General features: G+C 40.0%; 1 protein-coding gene across 1 annotated transcript; it reads left to right on the forward strand.

Annotated features, from left to right (window-relative positions):
• Positions 1–2,509: 2,509 nt before the first annotated feature.
• On the forward strand, positions 2,510–15,727 carry NEMP2 (nuclear envelope integral membrane protein 2). The gene is made up of 9 exons (XM_089519584.1): positions 2,510–2,766; positions 5,140–5,255; positions 6,035–6,263; positions 6,388–6,460; positions 8,616–8,709; positions 10,389–10,503; positions 11,824–12,049; positions 13,739–13,915; positions 15,258–15,727. Exons 1-9 carry the CDS (start codon positions 2,637–2,639, stop codon positions 15,490–15,492), a joined length of 1,395 nt encoding a protein of 464 aa, XP_089375710.1. The 5' UTR covers positions 2,510–2,636; the 3' UTR covers positions 15,493–15,727.
• Positions 15,728–17,781: the final 2,054 nt, after the last annotated feature.

Raw genomic sequence — 17,781 nt, forward strand, 5'->3', positions numbered from 1 at the left:
CATCTGGGGTCTATTTTCTGACTTTATAAACCGAGTCACCTTGTAAGGCCTTTTACGCTTAAAAGCAATGACCTAGAAATATTGTGCTATTTTTGTTTTATGCCTTCAATTAGTTTCTGACTTATGGCAACTATAAGGCAACTCTATCCTGGTGTTTTCTTGGTAAGATTTGTTCAGGGCAGGTTTACCATTGCCTTCCTTTGAGGCTGAGAGAATGTGACTTGCCCAAAATCATCCAGTGGGTTTCCATGGCTGCTCAGGGATTCAAACCCAGGTCTCTGAGAGCTGTAGTCCAACGTTCAAGCCACTATGCTGGCTCTCAGAAACATTTTAAAGAAATTAAAAATTGCTCGTTTAGAAACTTTTCACCAAGTTTCCTTACAAGAGCTAGGCATACATTAGGAGGAGCCCTGGTGGCCCAGTTGTTAAATGCACTGCAGCCATGCACTTGGTTGTGAGTTCAATACCAGCCAGGGGCTCAGGGTCAACTCAGCCTGGCATCCTTCTAAGGTTGCTGAAATGAGTACCCAGCTTGTTGGGGGCAATTGGCTTACACACTGTAAACCGCTTAGGAAGGGCATCAATGCACTGCTAAGCAGTATAAAAATGTACTTGCTATTGCTATTGCTATTGCTGTGCACTAGCACAGGGCTATACTTTTGTGTCTACTGCAATTTGTGTATTTATTTATTTCTGTATGCTTGGCAAAAAGCTCTTTATTGCCCTCTGCCGGTCATCAAGAGGAGTGATCCTCAGACATCTACATTCCCACTTCCCAAAGCAAATGGATACAGAGTGTTCACAGGGTGACCGGATGTCCTAACCGCAAAGGAGGACAAGCACCACAAAATGCAAGATGGTCAAGAAAAATGTAGGACATGACAAATAAAAGCCCAAAACACTTGTAGAAATATAAATCCATGCTTCTTAGTCATTCTCAAAAAGGAGGACATTATGGAATTCCTCCTGAACAGAAGGTTGAAATGTAGGACATGCCTGGGAAAAGGAGGACATCTAATCACCCTCACCCTGCATATTCGCCATCATCCTCTCTGGCCCACATGGGTAGAAATAAAAACAAGCTAACCCTGATAAAAAACCTGTGGCCTTTACGTATTCAATTGAAACAGGTATTCAATTTCCACTTTCTTTACTCGACTCTCAAAGGTGATGGCCATTTAGATAGTTAATCTCTCTAGCTACAGAGAAAATATGCAAGCTGTGAACCAGAAGCGGATTGGAATCGCTTCAAATTTGCCCTTCGTCTGGCTGGAGCCAAATCATTTTGAATCGATTCATTTGTGAATGCGAACCACAAGTGGGTTATTTTTTGTTGCCAGAAAATGACAGAAAATGCGATCAGGGCAAGTGTAGTGTAAGCCATGATCCAACATCGAATCAATCCATCGATTCGGATCACACACCGATTTATCTGTAAGTGGGAATGAGGCCATAGCTAAGATACTAGGACACTGGCAGGAATAGGTGATGACCTTAAAGAATGAAAACAGTGAAGAATTACATCTCCAATCCATATCTCTACATGCTTGCCAATAGAGGAGGACACTTGATGCATCTGATAAAGGGGTTGGGAGTAGCAATGACATGCCTCCTAACCATTCCACCTGAACTGCCTGGCTGTTAAAAAAGAGAGAGAGAGAGAGAAGAAGTTTTTTGGGACAAATGAATTTTTCACGCACAAAAATACCATTCCAAAGTGTGAAAAATAACTTGAATAAATGTACAAAAACTCAGTGACATCCACACTCAGGGTGTCACCTGTTGTGTGTGTGTGGAGGCTTATGGTGGGTATGTGGGGCTTATGGGAGAGAACACATTAATCAAATCTGTGAATAATCAAATCCACAAATATCAAAGCCAGAAATATGGAAGGATGAGTGTGTGTGTATGTGTGTGTGTGTATACCATGATCTGGTTAAATACACCAGATTATGATATGTGTGTGTGTGTGAATAATAATCTGATATATATATATTATATAATATGCACACACGTACATACACACTGGCATATTTCCAAGGAATGTGGACTCCAAGTCTATGAAAACAGAGGGACAACTCTGTGTGTGTGTGTGTGTATGCTGTTATATGTATATACATACACCATTAATATATATATATATATATATATACACACACACACACCAGATGTGTGTGTGTGTGTGTGTGTGTGTGTGTGTGTATAGTGCCCTTTAAGAGATTTTGGACTTCAGCTCCCAGAAGCCTCAGCCAAGTTGGTCAATAGTCTGGGATTCTGGGAGATAAAGTCCAAAATTTCTTAGAGTACAGTTTGGGGACCACTGAGTTAACACACACATGCTTATAATTACATATATCTATATATATGTAGAGACAGAGAGAGAGAGAGAGAGAGAGAGAGAGAGAGGACAAAGACTTTCAAGGGGAATGGATTTCCTCCTCCTTCCCCTTTTAGGAGAGGAGGAGGCCGAGGAGGAGTGTTCACGCCCTCTTCCTCCTTTGAGGCAACCCAGACAGCCTGTCGGCCATTTCGGCGCTCGCTCTCCTCCTTCCCGCCCATCCCACCAGGAAGAGAGGAGGAGGAACTTTCCTTCTCGGTTCAAAGAGTGGCGGGTGGCAGGGAAGGGAAGGGAAGGGATGGCTCCTCTCCCTGCTTTTAGGCTCTTTCTGCCTCCTCCAAAGCGACCTCTCTTCTTCCTCCTCGTCCTCTTTGCCTCCTCCTTGGTGCAGGCGTCCCTCGGGGAGGGAGAGCTGGCCTTACTCTCAGGTAAACAGCGCCAGGGAGAGGAGGCTCAGAGAGAGAGAGAGACTGGGGCTCCTCCATGGCCAAGATGGCAATCAGACCCAGAGGGAGCCCAGCTGCCCTCTTGCAATGGTTTGGCTCTCTAGGCAGTTATTTATTTGGTTATACCGCCTTTCTCCCAAAGTGGGACCCAAGGCGGCCAACAACACACACACACACACACACACACACGTAACATAACACATTAAAATCGTAAATATATAATATGATATATATATATATGTGTGTGTGTGTTTTTTTTTTAATATATATATATATATATATATATATAAAACATTAAAACCGTAAAATTAAAATCTTAAATATATATGTATGCTATATATAAATATATAAATAACATACATATATATTTAAGATTTTAATTTTACAATTTTAATGTATTTTATGTATATATATATATATATATATATATAAAACATAATATATATTTATGTATGTATATATGTATATCAAACATTAAAATCATACAATTAAAACCTTCAATATATATTTACGACTTTAAGTGTGTGAATTTAATGTGATATATATATGTATATAACATTAAAATCATACAATTAAAATCATATATATATATATATACATACAATTTTAATTGTACAATTGTAATGTAATATATATATAAACATTAAAATTGTACAATTAAAATAAACATACATAATTTATATATATACATATATTTACAAATTTAATTGTACAATTAAAATTGTCAATATATATACATAGATATATAAATTACAAATATAACAATTTTAAAACATGCAGAGTTAAAAAAAATAATAGTTTAAAAAACCCAACAATTAAAATCGTTAAAAATATTTTAAAAATTACAAATATATTATATAAAAATGTAAAATATACAAAGTTAAAAAAATAATAATATATTTTTTAAAAAGGGTCCCCAATAAAACCAAGATTTAAATATTTTATTTTATTCTTGACTCTGGAGATTCCCAGTTCAACCATGGAAACCCACTGGGTGGCTTTGGACCATAAGTCACACTCTCTCAGCCTCCTCAAAGGAAGGAGGCAAAGGCAGCCTCCTCAGCAACTCTGGCCATGAGAACCCTATGATGGCTGTCTCTTCAGGGTTGCCATGAGACAGAAAGGACTCAGCAGCAGCAGCAACAAACCAGCTCCATGCTGGCAAGATACAAGTGCCCCTGTTAAAGAGCAGGCAAAGGGACATTTGTAGCAGCTTTGGGACTTAACTTTGACACTGCTTTAACAGCCATGGTTCCATCCTGTGAAAATCCTGGGAAGTGTGGTTTTATGAGATATTCAGCTTCTTTGTGAGAGAGCTCTGGTGCTGCAGCAAACTAGAAATCCCAGGATTCTACAGGATGGAGCCACAGCAATCAAAGCAGTGTCAAACTGCATTAATTCTGCAGTGTGGCTGCAGCCATAGTTGCATCTGCACTGCAGAAATAATGCAGTTTGACGCGGTTTTGATTGCCATGACCGCATCCTATAGAATTCTGGAATTTGTTGTGGCACCAGTTTGTTTGACTAATTGTGCTATTTACCAAAGGAGATTAAAAAACAGAACAGAACAGCTTTGTAAACCCAAAACTTAGAACTGGATAAGACTTTTTTTATTAGAATCTCTACAAGGTTACAAAATTGGCATAAGTTTTCAGGTTCTTCAAAACTCTTTGACGGGCTCAGTAGTACAAAAATTAGGGGCAGTGTAAGAAACTATCTAAAAATCTGGGCTATTGGAATAGCCACTGTGTGTCAGCCCTCCAGGCCATTTGGACTGCAATTTCCATAATGCCTTACCATTGGTCATATGATCTGGGCAGGCGAGGTTCAAATCATTTGGAGTCTTGTTTAAGTATTTGAAGGGATGTCATATTGAGGGTGGAGCAAGGTTGATTTATGCTTCTCCAGAGACTAGAACATGGAGCAATGGATGCAAGCTCCAGGAAAAGAGATTCCACCTCAACATTAGGAGGAGCTTCCTGACATTAAGGGCTGTTCGACAGTGGAACACACTCCCTTGGAGTATAGTGGAGTCTCCATCCTTAGAGGTCTTCAAACAGAGGCTGGATGGCCATCTGTCAGGGATGCTTTGATTGTGATTTCCTGCATGGCAGGGGGTTGGACTGGATGGCCCTTGTGGTCTCTTCCAACTCTAAGATTCTGTGATTCTGTAAGTTTGTACCCATGGGGCTGAAGCCACATCTTAACATGGTGGTTTGGTTTGGTTTGGTTTCCAGCTGGGAAGATCAATGTAATTAGCACAAGACATGTAATGCACCAGGAAAAAATGTCCAAACCATTTGTAGGTATCTCCAAACTTTTTCATACATTCTTCCCCCCCACTTTCCTGTTTAGATAGTCGGTGTAGGTCTTTGAAGACAATGGACGTAATGCACAGTTCTGAGCCCACCTGTTTCTGCTACATCCCAAATGGAGCAATCCACTTGAGAAATGTCTGGTCAACTATTCAGGTACAGTCCCACTGTTGATTCATGCAAATATAAAGTTTCTTTCCTCAAGAAAAAATCATCAAGATGGGGAGCAAACATACTGGGAAGAACACACGAGCAAAAGAAGAAACCTGTCTTCACATGCTTATTGATGGTTATATTTTAATCTTTAAAAATCCAACATGAATACAATAGTGTTGAAATGCAGCAAGAGTTCCAACCTGCACTAGAAATTAAATCTCACTCTTCAGACTCCTTTCCAGTTCTGGGAAGAACTCAGCCATATGTCACTTTTACAAAATGCCATGCTGAGTGTTGTGTAGAAGGAGTCTGAAGAATGAGATTTAATTTCTAGTGAGTTTGGAATTCTTGTGGTATTTCAACACTATTGTATTTGTGTGGACTTTTTTGCCCCAAAAAGAGGCATCTACAGCTGCACAAAATAAACACAAGATGGAAAATCCATTGCGTTTTACCATTTTATATGGTAGCAAAACCAAGGATATGTCTTAATAGCTAAAGGCCCAGCATCCTTGAAGGAAAGAGAGTTACGCAGGTGTATATGCTCTTAGAAATCTGAACTACAGGCTAGTGAATGTCATGCTATTTATTCATTTCTTGTTTATCTGCTCTTACATACAGATGATATGCACTAGATTAGTTAAGGTGATGTGCAGATGAGGCCAATGTTCCGAGGTACAGATTGTATGAGTGCTGCTCCCTTATTTTTTCTTGTCTGGTGAACAACGACAGTATTTATGAGCCAGGAATAATATTAAACTTTTTTTTTATTTTCCCAGGTGAAAATAAATAGCACTGAAATGTTTGAAGTGGTGTCTGTTCCAGAGGAACATAACTGTCAACGGTCAGAAAATCTGTTTTCCTTTTTAAAGTGCTTGATCAACAATATTTGGCAGCCAGGTGTTTCTAATAACGTCATCATGTCACTGGACCAGTATGGAGACAAAACTTGTTTTAGGATCCATCCCCTGAATAAAGCATCCTACACTGTGAGTGCCCGACAAAACAGTGAGTAATTTTTTTGCTTTAAAAACCTATTCATAAAATATGTCTTTGTTACTTGGTGGATGCATAAACAAGATCCTTCAATGAGATAATGTGGATTTTTCTTGTTATATTTGTTTTGTTCCAGTGCTGGATCGCAGACTCCTTATATTGTTTGTTGCTGGTGGCCTTCTTTTTCACTTTGCATACAACCTGAGTAGGTAAGTGCTTCTCCTTGTTGAGGACCTTCTATTAATTTCTGATTTATGGTGACCCTAAGGCAAATCTATCATAGAGTTTGCCCTTGTCTTCCTTGAGGTTGAGAGAGTGTGACTTACCCAAGGACATATAGTGGGTTCCATAGATTAGAAGGGATTCAAATCCTGGTCTCCAGATTCGTAGCACAATGTTCAAATCACTACACCACACTGGCTCTCAGGAACATGCTAGCATGCTTTTACTGACTGTCTACACAGAGTGTGTGTGTGGGAATCAGGTGGCCCTCCAGATGTTGTTAGAGTTTCAGTTCCCAGCATTCCTCAGCATTGGCTCAGCTGGCTAGGGCTCTGAGAGCTGGAGTCCAGCATCATCTAGAGGGCTGTCTGATTTGCATCCCTGGGCTGTAAGAGATTGTTTTAACTTGCTGATCTTGAGGGTAAAACTGGACTGCAGTTCGGCATATGTTTGCAAGTCACAGCAATTTAGTAGAACTTCAGGCAAATTGCTGAATCTAGGGCTGTAGTGTTCACCTTCTTTTCTTTAAAAATAGTTTGGTTTCAAGGTGATAACCTATTAAGAATTGATGTAGCCCATAGAACTTCTACAAATCCTTAGTGTGAAGCCAGTAAAAGTTCTGGCCTTTTTCAGGAAGCAATTTCAGATTTGTTCTTTCCAGTAGCAAGAACATGCCAACTCTGGAGAACTTTTGCTATCTATTCTTCTATCTATTCATAAAAATAAAGAGTTCTATGGCTGTATATTTCATAAACATCTAGGGGCAGCTGTGTTGGCAGTATAGCAGATCCAATAACATCCAAACCCTGATATCTTTATTTCATATCGAGTCAGCACTCCATAGCCACAGCTTCTTTATCCACAGATTCAACCATCCACGACTTGAAAATATTTTTTAAAATTATAAATTCCAAAAAGCAAACCTTGATTTTGCCATTTTACATAAGGGACACCATTTTACTATGCCATTGTATTTAATAGGATGAGCATCCACAGATTTTGATATCCATAAAGAGGCCTGGAACCAAACTCCAATGGATCCTAAGGGCCCACTGTACTCATTTATTTGAGCTTTTCTGTATGACGAGCATAACTCCATTAACAAAGCCTCTGATAAAGAAGCCCATCTTTTTTTGTGCCTAGCCCTGCTTTTTTCCTTGTTCTCTCTTTAACTGGAGTGTTTTTAGCAGTATCAGCATTGAGAGGATGATGAATGATGGCTGGAGCAACATAGACTTTCAGTGTCCAGTTGCAGCAGCGTATCTATTCTAGCAAACAATGCAATAAAGCTTGAGCTGGGAAAGAACAGGATGCTACTGAAGCTCTGTGTGTACCTAGAAAAGGCAAGGTAAACAGCAGTTGCCTTCAGTATCTCTTACTGAGCATGTGCGAACAGCAAAATAGAAAAGGGAGAACATATAAGCCAGTCTCAGTGTTTACTCCCAATGTGTTAAAAAAAAGCATAGCTCTATAAAAGTTTCACCGACAAAATAAAAAAAGAAAGTGGAGGCTGGTGAAAATAATAGTCATCGCTTGATGAATTTTGGAAGAAGTAGTGTTTATATACTTACGCAAGGTATACATGACCTCGTTTCTTTTTCACATGTGGATATTGTTTGTGTTGAATACAAACTGCTCATCATTTTCGTTGCGTAGGAACTTTCCCTATTCTTTCCATGTTGTTTCTGCCTCTACTACCAATTTTTCTGTTAAAGGAGTAAAGCCCAGGAATATCTTTTTTTTCACTGAGGCATATCTCTGGTATCTTTCACAAAGCATTCCAGGGTGATTTACAAAACAGAAAGACCTATAAACAAGTAAATAGTCTTTAAGCATGCATCATTAAAAAATGCGAATATAAAATATTATCGTGATGTTGCAACACTACTGCCTGTTGAAATTTGTTTTACTTGAACAAGGCTTAGAAATTAGGGGAAAGTGGGGTTTGTGGGTTGGGATTACACAGAGAATAAAGAAAGAGAGACCATGTGGGGTTGAGGGCATGCTGTGGTGTTTCAGTGGGGACCAGGGGAGTAGATCTCTGAAGAGGAAGTAGAGTTGTGTTTTCTATTTCTATATACTTGAAACCACTTGTCCCTGTGCACAAAATGTTAATAGCATTCCTCTGTTCTTCCCAAACAGAAGTGTTGTATTCTATTATTCCGCAGGAGTAGCGTTTGGTGTTTTCGCCACTCCAGTCTTTCTCCTTTTGATGCTTAAAAGATTTATTCCCAAGGTAGGCACATTGTTGATAACATCTAAACAAAAGACAGTCGAGCGTTTGACACTTAGCTTGGTTTCCCATCTTAAATTGAGCTTTTAGTTAGTCCCTGGATGCCATAAGTAAATAATGATGCTGCAATATAATTGCTTCAAAATGGTTATAGCTGAATTTATGTCAAAGAGTGAGGGCTTGTTTGTTTATACCATTCTTTTTTCTGGAATAGCATTTGCTGACTCCATTCTAATATTATTTGTTTAACATTCATGTACTCAATGGGTGCATCTAAGGGAGGAAGAAATTATAAATCAGGTGCGGGAGTCCTCAGAGCTCATCATAACTTCTCTGAAATAAAGGCCTTAATTGGGCTGGGGGTGGGCAAAGTCTGGGCCTCTGATGTTGTTGGATTGCACCTCTCAGCATTCCTCACCCTTAGCTGTGCTGGCTAGTGCTGATGGGAGCTGCAGTCTAAGATAATCTGGAGAACCACACTTTGGTTACTCCTGGCCTATAGCCAATCTAGATTGAATATATCTACTGGATCAGTGAAATTTATGTAACTGTTGATTACCGTTCAACAATTGATACAGTTGGCCTATTTTATTTTGGACTGCCAGTTGTATTTGGGCTTGTGGGATGGACCCAGCTTCTTTTCTGCAGGCAGGAACATCATCTGAGTGGAAGTCTTCTCAGAACTCTCCTGTTGGTGGAACCAGAACAGGAGATCTTGCCTAAATTCCCCATTCTATCTGCAGCCTATCTGTGCCCTCTTTCTTGCTATTCCAGCAAGTCTCTAAGCAATCCCAAGCAAATTTTCAGACAGCGTAGCGAACAGGAAGAGGAGGAGGAGACCTAATATCTATTCTTCCCCTGCTCATCCAGTAAAAAAATTCAGTTGGCTGAAAAGGGAGGGAGGGAGCTTGTTCCTAACTGGTATACCTGACCAAAAAATGAGCAATTAGGGATAGCTTGTTTCCTGTGCCCAAAAGACAGTGGAGAGATTAATTGCAAGTATATTCTGGAATTCCAGATTGTAATGTTCCTTTGCAATTGTACAGTAAAGTAGCTTGTCTGTTTACATTTCAGCTCACTCTTGCTTTCTATTGGGTATGCCCAACTGGTGGCTTATGGACCAAATTTAATTCTAGAAAGGGGTCAAGGTTTCTGGTTTCTGTTGACCCTATGAATTTTTAACCAAATTTGCTCATATTTGAAATGTCTTGATCTCAGGAAAGGAATTCAGTACATGTTGAGGTTCCCTTATCTGGAATTCCTCAATCCAGACTTGTCCATGAGGGGGCTGAGATAATGACACCTTTGCTTTCTGATGGTTTAATGTATACAAACTTTGTCTCATGCACAATAAAAATAAAAAAGTTTCTAAACTATTATTTCTCTGTGTTTCAGGCTAGTTTGATTCTAAGCTCCCTTGTTATAAGGGACTTCCTCCATGCTTTTTGAAAAACAAATGCATTGAAGGCAGTGGAATAAGAAATCTTTGGCTTAGTTTATCATGACTTTTGTCTAAGTATAAGATAGCAGTGTAGTGTGAGTTTGTCAGGTTGGGCTTTGTATTAGCTTCTTCTGGTAGAGATACAGTACCTGGCAAACCCTGTTAATGTGAATTTGTATATATAAACCCACAAAATGCTTACATACCTCGCTGTTCTTTTCTTCCCTTCCATTCACTTTAGTTAAGTACCTTCTGGATTTTAATGAGTGGATGCTGGTTTTCTTCTCTCTATTGTTTTTACGCTTGGAAAGAGGATTTGAAATGGCTGTGGCACAATTCTTCACATTACATACTAGGTAAGAATATGAATGGGATACCATTCTGTTAGATAGTGTATAGTGTTAAATACTGTATATATCTAAAAGTAGATATCAGTATTATATTTTTTTCAATATTGCTATCTTCATAAAATTAAATGTTTCTAAAGTAAGTTTTGTTTTTCTCTGGAGGTTCCAGGACAGAACTGTATTTTGCTTTTAGAAAGTACTTCCTTTGATTAAATAGGCAGGGTGATCAGCAGGAAATGTTTCTATAGGAGAGGGGCCTAGTCTTTTGTGGATACCCACTTTGGAGTGAGCTAGTATGTACATATTGGAACTTAGGTCTGAGTACATGTAATGGGATTGGATATCACGTGTGAAGTCCTTTTAAAAAACCAAACAAATATGTGGTCTGAGATGCTGCATAGGAGATATCACTATGATGATGTAACTACAATCTGTCTCCCTATTTAACCTCCCAAAACCTACCTTAAAGCCAGGCAGCTGCACCAACCAAAGGTTCCTCACTCACCAGCCCCACAGAACTTCTTTGGTTGAATTCTTTGCAATAAAGGCAATGGTGCCATGACTATACATGTGAATAGCAAAATTTATGAGGTCACAAATGTAGCTTGGTTTTGGCCTAATGAGCTTCCACAGTGTATCCTTATTTGTCCGTTAACATTACATTAAATGTGCCATTGGAAATTGTGTAAATTTTCGAAGTCTTCGTATTCTGTAGCACATATTTATGAAACATTTATAGATATTTCAAATGAATTGGCTTTGCAAATAACTTTACAAAAATTAGAAGCCCATGTCCTCTTCAGATGGTTACCAAGTGTTTCATGGTAGCAGTCTTAAAACAAGAATGAATTCTCAGTTAGTTAAAATGGTCTTTGCTTTGTTTCTTGGAGCCGATACATACACTTCATTATAACCAACCAGATGAGGGGGCATTTGTAATACTGAAGTAAGCTGATATATTCTGTGAGGGTGGAGTATATGGATTAGTATGCAGCAAAACCAAGGAGTATTGTGACCCTTTTTGTCTAAGCTTTTGTAGATTCAAGCAAGCTTTATCTGAAAGCTTCTTCCAAAAAACATGTTAGGTTTTAAGGTGCCACCAATGGCTTTAAGGAATCAACTGTGGTAGCTGGTAGGTTCCATGTCAGTTCAGGTTCAAGATCTTGGATAAATTTAAATTTCAGGTTAAATCCCAGAGTGGATTCACCACCGCATGGATGTAGAATCCACCAGTCACCACTGGGTGCCACTTGAATCCTTGTTATTTCTAATACAGCATTGTTTCCCTTGATCTTTAACATGATTTCACGTTTGCTTTTTTCTGTCCAGGGTATATCTTGATAGTCGGATTGGTCAGTTTTGCTATTTGTTACAAGCATGGACCACTCAGCACTGAGCAAAGTATGAATCTCTTGATGTGGACACTGCAGCTCCTAGGCTTGATCTTAGTCTATTTTGGCATTGCCATTCCTCACATGGCATACGTGGTAATGGCTGTCATGCTCTGTTCAAAAATCCTGCGTTATCCTTTGAGAGTATTCTACCACATTGGCAGGTTGGTGTCCTTTCACTGTTAAGCCATAGATAAGCAATAATAACAACACTGTGAAGTCACCCACCCCATTTCCCCTCCCCATAAATTAGGGGAGCAAACAGTTTGCTTATTTTGCAGTGCAGCTACACATAGGAAATGTATAGTATTTCCATCAAAATCAGCATCCTCAGCTTGAGTCCTCCCCTTCTGAAATACATAGGATAGCTTGAGCAAATCTCATAGTCTTCCCAAATTCCTTCTCAAGCTATCTGATGAGATGGACTATCTCTCCCCCCCCCCCCCCCAAAAAAAAAATGTGGCAGAGAGCAGTAACATCTTTGTGCCGTATCATATTTGTAAGATTATCTGGAAGCTTGTCACAGTATGGCAGCCAATAACTTGTGGACTGGCACTAGTCCACAGAATACCACTGTGAGTAATGCTGATTTTTTTTTATAAACACACTGAATATCTTTCATTAGGCCATCATTTTGTCAGTTTCCCTGAATTCTGTGTACAACTGCTTTCATGACTTAACAGAAAAATAATGTCCTCCATTCTGTATTATGTTTATGGATTTGTAACCTAGAGTTAGGAATCCATCATTGCTCCATATTCAGTATGACTGCATATCTACAATGGTGGTAGTACTGCCATGATGGTAAAGCACACACCCCAACCTTCCTTGAGAGCCAGCAACTACATTGATCAAGAGGTCTGTTCATCTGGAAATTAGAGCACAGGAGAAAGATGTTCACAGCCCTTTCCCACCAGAAAGTGAGGTTGTGACAGTCAGAAACAGGACTCCTTGTGGCAGCCATACTCACTGGTGGAAGGGGGTTGGAAACCTCCTCATCCTCTGATTGCCAGCTGAACAGACAGACCCCCATTGCTTGATGCAGCTGCTGGCTGTTAAAATAGGTTTGGGGTGGCCAGTCCAGGAGAGGTTAATTAGTTATGCCTTTGTAACTATGTATGCAATGTATTGGCAATGGTTTATTTGCCAGTTTTTAAGAAGTCGTATGTCAAACAAGGATAGTATGAGTGGCTAAAAAGTGGAAGATATTTTGGAACATTTTTCAAAAGATGAGAGAGGTAGCACCAGGGGTTATCGGTACAGAAAAGTAGCTCTATGCTACATGTATATCTGAATGCAGGATTCCAGCTGTAATTTACCCTTTATTGGCATAGATCTCAATCCCTCCCCTCCACAATGCAGCCCAGAAACATCAGCTGGCATTGTGCGTTATGCATTAGAGTTATGCATCTACCGGTAAGACTGTCAATGCTTCCTCTTCCACCTTATCAACCAGCAGCTGCATCCAATGAAGGAGGTCTGTACAGGTGCCAATCCGGGTGGAAAGAGGAAATGTTTTCAACCCACCCACAAGCAAGTGGGACTGCAACAATTAAAAGCAAGACTTTTGTTGTAATTCCTCATCACAGCCTCACTTGTGGGTGGGAGGGGGCTGGAAAATCATCTTCCTTGTGCCCTGATCAGAATTTGAACAGACAACCTGTACCCAGTGTGACTACTGGCTGTTAGGTTGGGCTGGAATGTTGGGCCAAGAGATGTGTTTAGTTGGGCATGTGTAATTTAGCCAGTGTAGAATATCAGCAATCATTTTCAGTGCCCCCCCCCATCAGTTGCTGAACATCTTTTTTCTATTTCCAGTTCATTTTGCCAATATCTTTTCTTTTCCTTTCCAGAAAAGCAACTCAGTTTTTTCAAACAGAAAAGTTAGAGGTTCGCTATCTGACTGAAGAAGAGTATCAAGAGCAAGGGGAGACGGAGACCATCAAAGCCTTAGAAGAACTGCGTCGGTTCTGCAGGAGTCCTGATTTCCCCTCCTGGGTTGCAGTGGTCAAGCTAAATCACCCACAAAAGTAAGAATCCTTTTTCTCTGTCTTTTTGACATCTCAGCAGTCCTTTCATTTATTTAAATGATTAAATATGTAGCTTTCTGGAGGGAAAGGGTAGATTTTCTGCAGATCTGTGTCACTTAAGAAACAATTGATGTGTCAAATTTGTTTTTAAAAATTGTGGCCACAATCCTGTTTCGTCATCATAGTTATGACTGAAGATTCCCCTCCCCTCAAAAAAAAAAAAAAAAAAAAGTCTTCACAGCCTGGCAATGGCCTGATTAAAGTTTTTCTGGAGATCAGAGTACTGGGATGTTGTAGTGCCTTGAGAACAGGCAGATGGATTCAGGGTTCTGCCACAACTTCTTGTCCCCAGCCACCCCACTGTGGACACCACTTCCCAGGACACCAATATCCAGTGCCTTAGAAATACTTCAGGTGGGCCTTTGCTAGGCTGCAAAGGTAGGTTTTTGAGTTCACATTCAGTTGTTGATGACCCTAAACACGAATCTCCAGCAGTTGGGATATTGTAAGTCCAGCTCACAATATTGTAACTCCTCAACAGTATGCCAGCCATTGTATACATTGAGGTTATGAGCAATCTTTCTATAACAGGATGTACAGAATAGTGGTTAATATAGCATGGTAGGGAAGAAAATGATCAGATTTTACCTTATTTGTGAAATCACTTTAGAAAGTCCTACAAAATAGCTACTTTGTTAGTGTTACTAATACTTGGAGGGCCAATGTAGTGTTGTGGTTTGAATGTTGAACTGTGACTTTGGAGTTTGAATCTCTTGCCTGGCCATAGAAACCCACTGGGTGACCTTGGGCAAATCATACTCTCTTAGCCTTGGAGGGAGGCAAAGGCTAACTGCTTTGAACAAATCTTGCAAAGAAGACCCCATGATACGTTTGCTACAGAACTTGACTAATATCCTAAGTCAGAAACAATTTGACTAATCCATAAGTCAGAAACAACTTGAAGGTACACCACCACAACTATTTTCTTAGCTTCTGCTCTTATCTTCAAGAAGATAGTAATGGTAAATAACCTTTGCAGAGTTGTTGACAACAAAGAGGACATTAGTCAAGTTCTTCCTAAATATGAAGTTCACAAGAAGCTGAACAACAGGGAAGGGAATTTAATGGAAAAACAGACCACTATTAAGTGATGATTATCAAGGACTGGTAAATGGTGTTTTTTGTTAATATGTAATTGGCTTATTTCCCACATCTTGGCATGTGCTGTATGCCAGAACATCCCACATGTTGCAATAAATATTGTGAGTACCAAGAATAGAGTGGATTTGTCAGGAAGTTTCTGTACTTGTTTCCCCATTTAACTTTATTTTGTTCCTTTCAGATTTGCAAACTTTGTTCTTGGATTTCCTCATGTGTCGCATGAAGAAATGATAGCACACGAGGAACACTATGGCATTGGAGGAGCTCTCTTTGAACAGCAGCTTTTTAATGCAGGGACTGAGGCAGAACCAGACCCACAAACTGGTCCCATTATCAGGGAAGAGAACCACCAAGAAGATGAAGAAAGACATCAACAGACAAACAGCCTGTGCTTTGGCAGCAGAGACTTTCTTTGAGTAACCATCCGAAGATGAGATGGGACAGATATGCAGCAGGTACAGGTGAATGTGAGGTTAGCTGGAACTGGTGGTTAAAATTGTTAAAGATGCAGAGCTTGAGAGTTAAAAGGAGAGCCAGGACCATTGAAGAGGAAGAGTAGATAGAAACTGGAACAAACAAAGAAGATGGAGAAGTAAGGGGGTCATAGGAAGGGAAAGACTGGATCCTCCGCAGCCCCTGGATAGGAACTGGTTGTTAATTATTTTAAATGACACCACTGGCTGGGACAATCTGCACTCTCAACTGTAGGGGGCCGCCAAGACTTCTTGAAGGAATTTAACTACTGTTTCATTGGTTTTTGATTCACTCAAAGGTACAAGAGCACCTGCACTGCCGAAATGAACTGAGTATCGCTAGTTGTTCTACAAAGTAAAACTTTTTGTTTTTACTCAGAATAGGAGGCCTGTGGGAAAGATTCGCCTTAGAGCAGTGAGTTCACTTTTGGATATCAGGGCTCACCCAAGAGATTTTGGTATGTGTGGTAGAGCAACAAACAGCCCCCCTTCCTTCTGAAGTTATGGTATTTATTGCCCAAGGCTGATCATCAGATTAAGTATTTACTTGCTGAGTTAAGAGACGCACTGGTTAAATCCACATGCCGTTAACTATGTTAATGTTATTCTTCCAAATCTAAGATGAGGGTTGAACACAGTTTATATAGATTTGAAAGTTCAAGGAGTAGTTATAGTCCTTTAGGATATTGGGGTTCCCATGTTCCCTATGCTTTCAGATTAGGCAGGCATTGTTTGATTTCTGTGGCAATGCAGAATTTGGTACTGGGACACAAAATTTATTCTTTGATCCTGAAGAACGAAAGCTTGCCAGGCCATCAGTGTGTTATATAGATTCTTTTTCCTATGCTGGCAGTAGCAGAATTACTTATGTAAACACAGATAAATTCATATGCATTTTACAAGTAGCAAAGATTGGCACAGGGAAAGAAATCGTTCAGTCACAAAGTAAACACAGCCCTGCCTTGGGTGGAAACTGTATACATTCTGAAAGCAGCCCTGCAGGCTACCTGGTCTCTCCTTAAATGTGATCAAAATCAGGAAGATTTCTCAATTCACTGTTTGTAATGAGATCCAAAAGAAAACTGTAAAGTGGGGTACAAACAGCATCTAAAAGCATTTGGCATGTCCAGAGCCAAACTCACTTTTGGTATTTACTGTTCTTAGAATTAACACTGGCTTTCTTGATAGAAAGGAGGTTCAGGGCCCTCAAACTGGAAGTTTTTGAAAATGTCACTATTCCCCTCCTCACTCTTTTGTAGCTGCTGTTTAGGTTATGAGTGTTGCCTGTTCATGAAGACAGTACCAATCCTTTTGCAGAATAACTTAGAACAATGTCCCTCGGATGGCAAATTTTAGAAGTACTATTAAACGGTAGCAAATCACCAACTGCTTAAATTCTATATTCTGCCAGGGCGTGTAGCAGTCATGTTGGAGTAATTTTTTAAAACCCTTATCTTCAGAATCTATAGATTTTGCTGGCTGTCATAACCACAACCACTCACCCAAGCGTACATGTGTTATGGGGTGGAAAATGCAGCACTCAAAACAACATGTGCCACATGTCCCTGAAATGGAGAATCTTTAAATGCTCCTTACCTGCTTTTCACTTGCCTAGAATGCTCTTGTCTTGAGGAAAATTAAACTATCACCCATATTCTGCATTGGCTATTTAGTTGCATCTGCATTACTAAGTAATGTCTCCTGCCCCCTCCCCTAAGAATACTTTAACATCAGCCACATCAGACCAAGGAGGTCTGTTCAGCTCCTGATCAGGACACAAGGAAAATGACACTTCCAGCCCTTTCCCACCAGTGAAGCAAGGCTGTGATACTGCAACAGGTGTCCTGCTTCAGACTGTCACAGCCACTATGGGAGGGGGCTGGAAAAGTCATCCAACATGCGCCCTGAATGGAAGATAAGCAAACTTTGTGTCTTACAGTAAGACTACCTAGTCTTACTGAATGTGGAGCAGTTACGGATCCTTAACCCTAGGTTATGAATCTGTAACTTCAATAAAGAAAGCCAGCCCATGCATTTCTACTAGTTTGGGTAAGAGCCAGTGTGGTATAAGCATTGGACTAGGACTCTGGAGAACATGGTTTGAATCCCTGTTCCACCATGCAAACTCATTGAACGACCTTGGGCAAGTCACACTCTTTCAGTCTCAGAGGAACACAATGGCAAACCCTCTCTGAACAAATTTCCCAAGAAAATCCCATGATAGTTTTGCCT

Source organism: Sceloporus occidentalis, unplaced genomic scaffold (genome assembly GCF_023333645.1).
Source record: "Sceloporus occidentalis isolate IW3139 unplaced genomic scaffold, rSceOcc1.0.p SCAF_4, whole genome shotgun sequence".
NCBI lineage: Eukaryota > Metazoa > Chordata > Lepidosauria > Squamata > Phrynosomatidae > Sceloporus > Sceloporus occidentalis.